Source organism: Crotalus tigris, unplaced genomic scaffold (assembly GCF_016545835.1).
Source record: "Crotalus tigris isolate CLP2741 ecotype Arizona unplaced genomic scaffold, ASM1654583v1 scf7180000024391.5723578, whole genome shotgun sequence".
Classification (NCBI taxonomy): Eukaryota; Metazoa; Chordata; class Lepidosauria; order Squamata; family Viperidae; genus Crotalus; species Crotalus tigris.
In genome coordinates, this window is record NW_024100561.1 from 1,231,207 (window position 1) to 1,244,545 (window position 13,339).

Consider the following 13,339-nt stretch of genomic DNA (forward strand, 5'->3'; position numbering starts at 1 on the left):
GCTGCAAGGACTCTTGATAGGAGTTTAGAAGCAGTTTCACGATAGCTTTTGGCAGCAAGAACCAGAAGGTCTCCAGGAAAGACAACTGTTATCTTTTTTTTTTTTTCATGTCCTGATGAAAGTTTCACAGAATGCTGTAGTAGGTTTGAGGAAGAAAATAGGACTCAAAATATCAAAGGTCAGTTTGAATAAGAATGGAGTTGTGTTCAATCTGATATCCTTCCAAAAGAAAAGAAAATACTTAAAGTTCTCCCTCTGAATTCACTCCAGAGAACTTTTGAGTATTTTCTTTTATGAAACTAAAAACAGCTAACTAGAGTGAAAGAAAATTAGCTTATACAGGTAGTCCTCAATTTACAATGGCTTGTTTAGTGACCGTTCAAAGTTACAACGACATTGAAAAAAGTGACTTCTGACAGTTTTTCACAGTTATGAACTTCGCAGAATCCTATGGTCACGAATCCAAAATTCAGATGCTTGGCAATTGGTTCATATTTATAACCGTTACTGTGTCCCAAGATCATGTGATCACATTTTGCAACCTTCCGAAAACCAAAGTCAGTGAGGAAGCCAGAGTCACTTAACAACCACTTATCATCTGCAGTGATTCACTTAACAATTGAAGCAAGAAAGGTTGTAAAATGGGGCAAAACTGACTTAACAAATGTCTCACTTAACAACAGAAATTTTGAGCTCAATTATGGTCGTGAGTCAAGGACTACCCATATGCTTTGCTTAAGATCATTAAGTTTGTTAAGGATATAACTTCATTAAAATATTAGTTCATAGGTTATTAGTGACATTTAATCTTAAATAAATAAAGATAACTTATTCATCTTAAATAATTATCCATTTCTATTTATCTCATGTGTAAAAAAAACAGTATTGTAACATTGATGGTGTATTCATAAGAGGCTTTAATTAGTGTTACGATGTCAGCAGTGGAATTTAAAGTATAAAGAATTAGTGTGAATTTAAAGAAAGATTAAGGAAGAAATATTTAAATGTATGGATTTTATATGCTGCCTTGACTTCTCCAAAATAAATTTGGGATGTGAGCTTAATGTAAAATAAATAACTACCGAATCAAGTACTTTAGAATTTGGTAAAAATTGCTGAAGTAAAAAAAATATCCATTGATAGTTTGTACATTCATCATGTTATGTCTTGGCTGAAGGACTTAAGTGAATGAATGAAATCACAATTTTTTCCCATTTGGTGGTGGGAATAGGTTTGGGTGATTGGTTTGCATAGCTTTGTTTCCTCCTGTCATTTCTTCTGCTTCTTAGACTGTGAAATGATGCGTGGTCAGAATGGCTCAAAAGAGACTTCTAGGATTAAGAAAATGGATAATAATAATAACAACAATAATAATAAAGTTGGAAGAGATTTTGGAGGTCATCTAGTTGAAACCCCTGCTCAGACAGGAAACCCTATACCATTTCAGACAAATGACTGTCCAGTCTCTTCTTAAAAACTTCCAGTGTTGGAGCATTCACAGCTTCTGGAGGCAGGTTGTTCCACTGATTAATTGTTCTAACTGTCAGGAAATTTCTCCTTAGTTCTAGGTCGCTTCTCTCTTTGGTTAATTTCTATCCATTGCTTCTTGTCCTGCCTTCAGCTGCTTTGAAGAATAGCTTGACTCCCTCTTCAGCCCCTGAAATATTGTAACACTGCTATCATGTCACCCCTAATCCTTCTCTTGAATTAACAGTGCAATCAGTGGGTATGTGAAATTTTCATAGTATTCATGGTAGTATCATAACTTTCTGGATATGCTTTGGGAATTGAATGAAATATCTAGGAACGGGAGAAAAAATCTCACTGAGGAGAAGAAATTTTATTCAATAACATCATAGTATTGTCATGGTACAGTAGGGCATAAGCTTGGCATTAAAAATGATTCAGATTCAGGTCCTGTTATCTTTTCCAGGACTGAGATAAATGTCCTTATAGAAAATGCCCAATAGTTTCTGCAGAATTTTATTCTCAGTAGTGTCAAAATGTATTTTGCAAAACATTAATATGAAATTAATTGAGATTATCATCTACGTTACAGATAGCAGAAGCAAGAAAGATACTTGTGGCTTATGATAAAACCTGAGCTCACTTCACTGGACTCATAAAATATTATTCTGAGTTGGCAGCAATACATACATAGTAGCTGAATATCTTTCTGCAAATAGAATAAATTTATCTGTTTATGGACCTGATTGAAATCCAACTGATGGAGAAATAATTTTGATTGATTCCCTATCTATAACCATTGAGTGGTTATAGATGATTCTCCAACTCTCCAGAGCAGGTTCAAGGATTAGATTTAGGAGAAAAGGGATCAGTGAAAATCACCATCCTCTTTTCTACACGTGGACATCCTTAAAACAAACAAAGTCAGGATTTCAGCTAAGGTGGACTTCATCTGTGTATGATGGCTGATTGCATGAATATTTCTGTACAGGAAAATGAAATGGAAGAAATTCAAAATGAAATGGAAGAAATATAAACAGTGACATTTTAATTAAGATTATGTTGTTGTAAGGACCCGCCTCAATCAGTTCTCCCAAGAAAGGAGGACTCTTGAAACAGCATCATTTCAAAAGGAACTTTTATTGGGAGGTGTTGACAGCAGGAATAGAAGGCAGGATCTGAGAGTTTCCCATGCAAATCAAGTAATTAAAAGTGTCCATAATAACCCCACCCTAACTGTTCATCCTGATGGTTCAAACAGGCCAATCCACAGGTGTGACAACACCATGGGAACAGAATGATAAGGCGCCGCTTCCAAGGCTGTTAGGTGTCTGCACCATTTCTTCCGCGCTTGGAGATAAGGCATATGGCCGGAGGTACATTCCATTCTCACGCCGTTAGAGACACATCAAAGAAGATAGAGCAAGAGGCAGAACAAAGCAAATACACATTGGCACCTCAAACTTCCCCCTTCCCCCCAGGAGAATGACAGAATCCGAAAAGAATAAGAAATCCCATGCATATAGAACATAGAGTTCTGACAGTTGTACACAAAATAAAAATAATTTATAAAGCAATAGCAATATCTCAAACAACCTAGTATTAGTAAGCTGATGTAAAGGAGGAAAACTGCTTTGAGTTGATTTTATGGTTATATATATATATATATATATATATATATATATATATATATATATATATATGGTGAGAAATAAAATGATCACCAGGTAATAAAACTATAAAATTTATTAAAAAAGCGCCTAGCTTTCGCCGTCACCTGCCGGCATCCTCAGGGCTAGTGCGCCAGGGAGTGAGAGAGTCACTTTTATAGGTGTACTAAAGTCTGCGCACGACTCCTCGACCTCGTCATCAGGCCTAATTGGTATGATTGCGCACGGCTGATCTGTTCCTTCCCGTTCATTTCGATCACATGTTCATCCTCATCCATCCTTCTTTCCCTCAATCTTGGGGTGGATGGGTAAATGCCTCTGTTATTGCAATGGTCTCTATGTTTTAACTCTTCCCCCCCGGGGTCAGGTGGCAGTACACATCTCATGTTTATTTTGCGATCCCCCTTCGTCCCATTGTTCTTCCTACGGCAAGTTTTTCCTTTGGTTTTGATGTTTTCACTTCTTATATAAATGTCATCTGGACAGTCCTGCGGGTCTTTCCGGGATAGCTGTAATCCACTGGTGGTCTGGGGCTGGGGGGTAAGCCGTTCAGTCACGGGAGGGGGGGACGACAGCTCCCCAATCACCCCTGCGTCCAGCCGCCTCGCGCGCACCACACCATGGTCGGTCGGTCCGGGGGGAGCGACGGCGAAACCATGCCCTCGCTCCTCCCCCTGGGACAAACACCGTCCAAATGATCCCGCAGGTCCCTCCCAGGCGGGTGCGACTCGCCGATGGTCCGGAGCTGGAGGATAGACCGCTCGATCGTAGGTGGAGGGGGGCGGCGGTTCTCCGGTCGTCACCACGCCTAACCGTCCTGCACGTCCCCTACTGCGGGTGATCGGTCCGAGGGGGGTAATGATGGAATCTCGCTCCATTTGTGCATCGCGACGTCTCTCCTCAGTTTGCCTCCTCCCTCTTGTGTCGTTGGTAACCATACGAGTCCTCCGGAGTTCTCCGGGATGCGCAAGTGGGGGGTATGATGGTCCGGTCTCCTGCGTTTTTTCTCTCTCTCCAATTCTCATGGGTCCGCCTCCGATCATGCTCTGCGATTCTCTCCCTCCCAAGCTGACCGTCCTGGTCCGACAGGGGGAACGGGAAGGAACAGATCAGCCGTGCGCAGTCATACCAATTAGGCCCGATGACGAGGTCGAGGAGTCGTGCGCAGACTTTAGTACACCTATAAAAGTGACTCTCTCACTCCCTGGCGCACTAGCCCTGAGGATGCCGGCAGGTGACGGCGAAAGCTAGGCGCTTTTTAAATAAATTTTATAGTTTTATTACCCTGGTGATCATTTTATTTCTCACCATGAATACTCCCAGGGTTCATATTTTTAATTTTCTCAAATATATATATATATATATATATATATATATATATATATATATATATATATATAATATAAGGATGTTTTTTTTAAAATTTACTGGTTTTTCCTACAGCTATGGGATTTCCTGATGATCTCATATCAATTACAATCCAAACCCGCTTAGAGATTTTTCAGTCAAGATGGGTTAGATACTGCCACCTTCTGTTAAATTAACTCTTGCAATGGAATACATGTGTATTATCTTGATTTAGATTTTAATGCTAAATACATTATATTGTAATCGAGATATTTTATTCTAGGGCATAAACATTTCTCCAAGAATAGCTATTTGAAATTCAGAGTCCTGGAGGACTGAAATGTTCTTCACATGTTTTTCAGTATTTGCTTTCTTGGTGTCAGACCCAGGGCTTTTTTTCTCATAGAACGCCCAGAACTGAGTTCCGGCACCTTTTTTGGATGGAACCTTGTAGGGTAGGCAAGGTGGGTTGTATGATGTGTATGAGTTCCGGCACCTTTTTTTTTTTTAAACAAAAAAATCACTGGTCAGACTAATACACATTTATTCTTTTTTTGTAAGTTCTGCCATCTTAATTTCCTTGGTTATATATTTAGCTGGCCCAGTCCACATCATGCAAACTAGTTGTTATTTGGATTTGTAGGCTTTTCCTAAAGGTATGATGGGTCCTAAACCTCCTGGGTCTCCTCTACATATTGTGTGTGTATACATAGGCACATGATTGCATGTCTGTATTAGCAGTCTTGTTGTCCTGTAACTGATTGGTAACCATTATTAATTATTGTGGAAATTGATTGTTATCTACTTAGATAACAGCCCTATATGTCTGGTAGGACTGTATGACTATGACCTGTAGATTCTCTAATAGGGCACTTTTGAAAGCATCCTCACTAGTACAATTGATCTGGTCAATCCATTAATGCAGATTGGTCTGTAGACTGCTAACAATTACCAGTTGTCAATCAATGGTTTTTCTGATTGTGAAATTATTTTTAGCAATGTGCATTCATTTTAGTATCCCATCGTTACCATTTATTTTGTAATTTAATATAACACAGTCACCTCAACAAATTTTAGATTAATAGATAATACTGATTTTTTTTTAACAAGTACAACAATTGTTTTATCTTACAGCTCTCATTTGCAGCAACAACACCAGAGTTAGCAGATAAGAAAAAATATCCTTATTTCTTCCGGACAGTGCCATCTGATAATGCTGTGAACCCAGCAATTTTAAAGTTGCTCAAGCATTACAAATGGAAAAGAGTAGGAACTTTGACCCAGGATATACGAAGGTTTTCTGAGGTAAGAGCAGTTTAATATCTTCTCATTGAAGTCTGGAGTTGGTTGAAAAATGGCATGTTCTTGATATAGAGTGAAGCTAATGGGATTAAGAAACATTTCTAAAATAATTCATAATTAACCAATAGCTGAACCAGCAGATATTGCATATACATTTTCTAAAGATCATATCGTAAGACAGAAATTTTATCTTTGAAGCTTGTTACAAAGGTTTTTAATCTAACTGTACTTGGTGATACTCTATTTTTCTGTCTGCTAAGAAATGTTTATTTCTTCGAAGAATTTAGACTTGGATACATAGATTCCTATCATTGTTATACTATTTTGTTAAGTTGAAGAATAAATATTAATGTTACTGATAGATTATCACATAAAATTTGTATACTTAGTAGTTACTGTCCAATTCTAAATATGGGCTGTCTAAGGACAAAGCTGAAAGAAGAATAATCCAGAAAGGCAAAACTATAATTTGACAAATGGCATTCTTGATAGAATTGATCTGAGATTAAAATGCTAGTGTAACATTTTTCCAAGTTTAAAATAAATAAGTAATCTAAAATGGAATAAATAAATAAATAAAAATAATTGTTAAAAGTTAACATTTAGAAGTAATAGTTTATGAAATATAAATGACTAATTATTTTTCTCAAATTATGCATTTGCTTGACAAAAAGCAGGTATCACATCTAAATCTCACAAATTTTTTAATGCATTAGTCAGAAATCTGATCAAACGAACTAGGACAATTTAAAGGGTATTTTTTAAATATGCAACAATTTTCCCTGCCGCAGTACCTGGTGATATTCTGATTAAATTTTTATTTACCTTTCACCTTATAGTTTATCAGACCACAGGCTTATTATATGGAATTTTTATATTAATACATTGTCATATTCAGCTTTGTTTCTGAGTGCCAAGAATGAATATTGCTAATATTCCATTAGGTCCAGTAATTACTGGAATATATTTCATGTGATCAATACATGAACAAAGACTGCCATTATCTGGAAATCTTTAAAAAAAAGATGCACACATCAGTCAAAATTAAATATGGTAGATAATATTTCTTAAGTTGCATGTGATCCAGTTAGTCTGCATAAAGGAAGAGAAGAATTTATACCTCATAATTTCTGCCATCATGTGTCACTATATCTTTTGGAATTTCTACCCATAGCATACTCTTCATAGCTAAAAGTGAGGTAGTTTGGTATAAATTTCCTACAGTATATCCTGGCAGTTTTCCTTTAAAATCTCCAGCCTACATTCTACATTTTAGTCTGTGTTCTTAAATAGCCTATGCTCTATTTTCTTAGCATAGTCTCTCTTCTGCAGTTTTTCACATCCTGAGAGAAATAAACAAATGCTCAGGTGTTACCAGTTGTAATGAACTGTAGTCCCTCTTGCCAAGGTCTAAAAAATTCTTTTGTAATTTGCTTAAATGTTATCCTGCTTGGGTGATTTTTGAATGAACTGAATTATGGTTGTACTTGTTGAATCATATCTTTCTATGGTTCCTGAACTGGAAGAATTTTCTTCTCATTTCTTTGTGTATACTGTTGGAGCGAGTGTGAAGCTGAACATATTAGCACAAGGTAGAAGTTTTATCTTTTTGTAGTTTGTGGATTTGTGTATTAATTTTTGAAAGATTGGTACTCTAGAAATTAACTTAAATATTTTTTTCTACTAACTACCCATCAACTATAATTTTGGCCAAAACATTCAGCTTAGAAAATAGGTGTGAGATATATTTTTGTTGAATGTTGATATATTTAACAAGACGTATACATAAATGCAAATAAGGAACATAAGACTCTTTACTAAAACAGATTAACAGTGGAGAAAAGTTTACACTAAGATAATGCTCTTTGCAGAATAATTCTTATATTCTCTTGCTACAAATACTTAAAGATATATGGCCAACTTATATTGGGATGACTCCTCCAGTCAAATGCAGGGGCAAAAAAACTTAGCTCAAAGAGAGATGCTTATATTCCTGACAAAAGCCCATCTAAAATACATCCACTCGAAAACATATTTCATACATTATCTACTATTAGTCTACTATATCCTACTATATACTAGCTGCCCAGGTACACTCAGCATGTCAGGTGTCTCACTAGAGGCAAAAACTATTTTAGACCACTGCTGCACCATATTAAAAGATGCTTATTGATTTTTTATCAAGAGCAGCTGTGGGCCACTGATCATTGTTTGGTTCATCTTGTACCCGTTTATAGACAGAAACTTAAAATTGCAAAACCTGTGGTCAGAACAGTGAAGTCTTGGACTGAGGAGGCAAAGTTGGAGTTATAGGTTTGCCCTGAAGCTGCTTCAGCAGACTTGGATGAACTCACTGCTACTGTGACATCATATGTTAATTTTTGTGAGATCATGTGTGTGCTGACCAAAAGTTTGTGCATATACAGTAATAATAAACTTTGGTTCACAGCTAAGCTCAAGCAGCTACGTTGTGCCAAAGAGGAAACCTACAGGAATAGAGACAGAATGCTATACAATCAGACCAAGAATATATTAATAAGATATTAACAAGAGATATTAACAAGAGATATTAACAAGAGATATTAAAAAGACAAGACAAGAAACAATGGTTGGAAACTAACCAAGGAGAGAAGCAACCTAGAACTAAGGAGAAATTTCCTAATGATAAGAGCAGTCAAACAATGGAGTAGCTTGTCTTCAGAAATTGTTGGTGCTCCAGGATTTCTGGATTTTGTGCTGTAGCGCGCAGCCATGGGATTGCGGAACTCTGCACCCCATCACTGATTTCGCCCTGCCAGGGACCCTGAATGGGTTTGAAGTTGCCCTGGAGAGGCGACGAAGAAAGAGGGGTGCCCCGATGATCATGGAACGACAGCGGTTGTTCCGTTCGATCCAGGGAAAGCCCTCTAACCCGACAGGAGATAGGCTAGCTGCACACCAGCGTCTAGCGCAAGCTACTTGCAGCCGAAGTCTAAGAGCACGAACCAGAGCAACGGTGAACAGTGTGCTTTGGAACTGTTGAGAGTGTCGATCTTCTCTCCTCTACTCTATAACTAAGTCCTTGGGAAAGATCCCCAAAATAGGAAAATCTCCAAAAGTGAAGGGAGGGGACTACACCCCCACCCCCTCATAGAAGGAAATGGTGAATTAACCCTTAAAGGGGGAATATATTGAAATCAAAGTTAAAATACTACATTCTGGATAAATCTAGAAATTAAAAAATAACTGCTAAGATTATACCTTAAAGGGTTTTGATGAAACTATAAAAATAATAATAATAAATAATATTTTTTGTCTGAAAAAGCTGGAAAATAAACAACTACTGACACCTAGTGGAGAACTAGAGCATAGAACAGCGGTTCTCAACCTGTGGGTCGCGACCCCATTTGGAGTCAAACGACCATTTCACGGGGGTCGCCAAACAACGCAGTCTGCCATTTTTTCCCTTTTCCTTAGCTGTGCTACTTCCTTTTATTCTATTGGCTTTTGAAAGCCAATGGAATAGACTCTCTTGAATAGAGTCTAATTCTATTGGCTTTAAAAAGCCAATAGGAATTGTCCAGGCTGTCTCTGCCCTGCTGAGCCGCCAAAAGTCCCATTCTGCAAACGGTGCTGCAAGTTGTCTGCAGCGAAGGCGAGCTGTCTGGAAGTTTCCACTCCTCCCTGCTAAGCAACTACTAAAAATGTAAATAAAAGAGGGCCAGGGGTGGGAGGTGGGAGGCCAGCGGGCACAGGGAGGGTTGCTGGCACGTGTGGAGCCTGGCGGGTGCCTTACCTCCCTTGGGCTGGGCCAGCTGGTGGCCCAGCCGGTGGTCAGCCTGCTCCATCTCTGCCGCTTGCCAGCTACGCCTCAGCCGGCGCAGGGGGCAGCACCACGCATGCGTGGTGCTCCCGGGCAGGGAAAGCCCTCGACTTACGACCAGTTGGGTAGTCCTCGACTTACGACCGGTTGAGTAGTCCTCAACTTACGACCGGTTGGGGTCACGGCATTAAAAAGGTTGAGAACCACTGGCGTAGAACATTAACAACACTGATTCAGAAATTGGCAAGATGCCCAGAAACAAAGAATAATCTATTCCCTGAAAGAAGAAGAAGAAGACAGCTGGACCATAAGATTAAAAAGTGTCTGAAGGAAAAGAAATACTCTTACTGTTGTCTAAACTCAAGATGTCATGGTTCCGAAAGGAAGCAGCTTTTCAAAGAATTTTGAGGCTTATTCCTCTAAAAGAATCTTTTATTATTCTGCATAGCTTCGGCACTAACAAAGTTAAGCCAAAAACTGAATCCTCCCTCTCCCAAACACCCGTAACAAAGCATAACTCCTTCATTTTACAGTCATCAATCACATTCTCCAATTAATGTGAAGTGTGAAGTGCCCCTCCTGTTGCAGCTGGGCTGACCTTGTCCACATTGTGCTCAGACATTGTTATGATTAGCTAGCATATTTTCCCATCCACCAGACTATTACTATCTGCTTTAACTCTAGAAGTGTATACAGGCTAAATAAACAGGTTTGCTTCTTCATATATGGCAAGCAAGAACATGCGATGTTAGCAATCTTGACACAAGAATTGTTTACAGAAAAAGAAAATCTTTGACTCTGGGCTAATCTTTTAAGAGGGAATTTACAGGAAGGACTCAAGGTGACTAAATATACTGAACTGCAATTTTGATTGGTTGACAACTGGCCCCTGAATAAAAGAACTGTTATAAAATACTGATTTTACTGATGACAGTTGGAACTAAGTGGATTATAAAAACTATATATAAAGATAATATATATATGGCACTGATGAAGGACTACTTGAAAGGGAAAGACAACATGGATATTGGATAGTGACAGAAAACCACATTTAATACTTACTCCTAAAGGACCTAATCTGGAATATCAAAGACCTCCAGAAGTAACATTTCAAGACAAGACAAATACTTTCCAAGAGGAAATGTATGTAATGCTATGACAGATACAAATGACAATAGCTTTAAACCACAAGGAAATCAAAAACAACTTTGATGACATAAAAGAGCACATCTCTAATTTAAACCCACAATCAAAAAACACTTAGAAAATAATGGTAAAGAATGAACAAACAAATCTGATAACAGAACATAAACTAGAAGAAAATGACTCAATCAGCAAAGCTATAAATGAAGAGAATTATAATTCAGCACAAACAGGAAAAACCTTGCAAAACTTGGACATAACAATAAAAATGGAAAAGATACTTTAGTCATCAGAATGTCAAAATAAACCTGAGGATAAAAAAGAAGACTTAACAAAATGGACCACAGAACTGCCAGAAGAACCATTAGAGTTTGGGAGACAAAAAGCATATATTTTACGCATTCTGCCTTCTCCACTCCCAACAATACTTACAAAAATACAAGAACTTCCTGGCAAGCGGAATATATTAATTTGTAAAGCTACTTGGCAAAAGAAGAAGGCCAGAGACAGATTCAAGAGATTTGACTCGTCCTACCAGATGGAGTGTTACATGAGCAAACACTTGTTTGAATACAAGTTAAAATTACAGATAAATTTGGATATAAAGGAGCCCTACAATAAGAGGGATAAGAGATATAAGTAATACAGTATTTTTTATAATATATAAAATGTAAAAATATTGGGATGATGTATGTCAGGGGTGTCAAACTGCCGGCCCGTGGACCGGATGCGTCACGTGGAAGCCGCACCTACCCCATTGCCGGCAATAGCAAAACCGACCTGATGTTGCGCAACGTCACGTGATGTTGTTAGTTTGACATGCCTGATGTATGTGAATGAAAAGTTTAAAATTTAAAAGAAAATTAAGTTGAAGAGAATTAGGACTAAGGAATGATTGAAATATTGAGGGGAAATTAAGCTTAAATAAGAACGTCGAAAATAGGATATATAGTGATTTAATGAATTAACTTTTACAAATATAAGTGAAATATAAACTGATCAGAAAAGATGTTATAGGTTAGTGGTGGCGAACCTATGGCACGGGTACCAGAGGCAGCACTCAGAGCCCTCTCTGTGGGCACGTGCGCCGTCGCCCCAGTCCTAAGCTTTCAGCTGGGTTTTATAAAACCTTTTCACTTTAGGCCTCTGCCGCTGTGTGCAAAAAAAAAAGTTCAATCAGTCAATTTCAACTTCTTGCGGGAAAAAAAAGATCTTGCAAAGTTGAAATTGATTGATTGAACTTTTTAGTCCCACCCAGTCTGCCGTTACCACCGCAGTCACACCCACCCAATTGGCCATGCCCACCCAATGGGCCACACACAGCCAATGGGCCACACTCACCCGGCACTCGATGATGCATAAGTGGGTTTTGGGTTGCAGTTTGGGCACTAAGTCTCTAAAAGGTTCGCCATCATTGTTATAGGCAGATGTCATAAGATAGATAAGCACTATAGTATTTTTATAATGCATGAAATATGAAAACATTGGAATGGTGTATCTAATCGGAAAATCTGGATATTTAGATGATAAAATATTGACAAAATTATGACTGATAAGAATTATTTGAATATTAAGGGGAAATTAAGCTTAAATAAGAATTATGAAAATAGGATATATGATGAACTAATAATTTTTATAAAAACACAAGTTGATAAGAAAAAAATGGCATACATGGATCTTATTATTTGTATAAACATAAAAAATATTTATATTTAACAATTTATGCATTGAAAATATTAAGAATTATATTTGTTTAAGGTTGAAGAAGGAGAATACTATTGGGAGAAGGGAAGATCAAAGAAACATACTATTAATATACTAATTATGGAAGTACAAAACTGAATTATTATTGATTGTTAATTAACTACTATTGATTGTTTTTTTTTCAAAATATATGAACCAAGACAACACACTGTACACTAGGCAATAAGGATTGTTATTGTAAAAAAATCAATAAAACATTTCTATAAAAAAAAAGAAATTGTGGGTGCTCCATCATTAGAGGCTTTAAAAAAAGAGACTGGACAACAATTTGTCTGAAATGGTATAGGGTCTCCTGCTCAAGCAGTGGGTGGTTTAGAAGACTCCATGGTCCCTTCCAATTATTATTCTGTCCTATATCTGGAGATCAGGGCAGCAAAGAGAAGCTACTTGAAAAGTTGAGGAATCAGTTCTCAGCAAATGAACCAGCAAATGTGTGGAAAAGCCTGAAGAATATCACTGGCTACAGTAGATCTCTCTCCCTTACTGAAGAGAATCAGCAACTGGCAGATGATTTGAATGTGTTCTTCTGTAGATTTGAGAGGAGATCATAGTCAGCTACTGGTATTGCTGCCTTCCGCATCTCGGATACATCAACAATAGCCAAATCTTCTTCAACTATTTCCATACCTCTGGGTCCCTCTCCATTGGCGATCTTAGAAAAAGATGTGTGAGATCTATTTCATAGACAAAAGATTGGAAAAGCACCAGGCCCAGGCATGTCTTTGCTTATTATTGCTTATTCCTATATGGAACATATAGTTCTGGTATTAAATAGCAGAAGATTTAACAAAGCCCCAATCCATATTGTTTGATTGGTTTGGCTTTGTATCTTTGCATATACTTG

General features: G+C 37.7%; 1 protein-coding gene across 1 annotated transcript in view; it reads left to right on the forward strand.

Annotated features, from left to right (window-relative positions):
* GABBR2 (gamma-aminobutyric acid type B receptor subunit 2) overlaps positions 1-13,339 on the forward strand; it is a 342,316-nt gene that overhangs the window by 78,878 nt on the left and 250,099 nt on the right. The window contains exon 3 of the mRNA XM_039329325.1: positions 5,619-5,789. Within this exon, the coding sequence (XP_039185259.1) occupies positions 5,619-5,789 (171 nt within the window). The remainder of the gene's footprint in view (positions 1-5,618; positions 5,790-13,339) is intronic.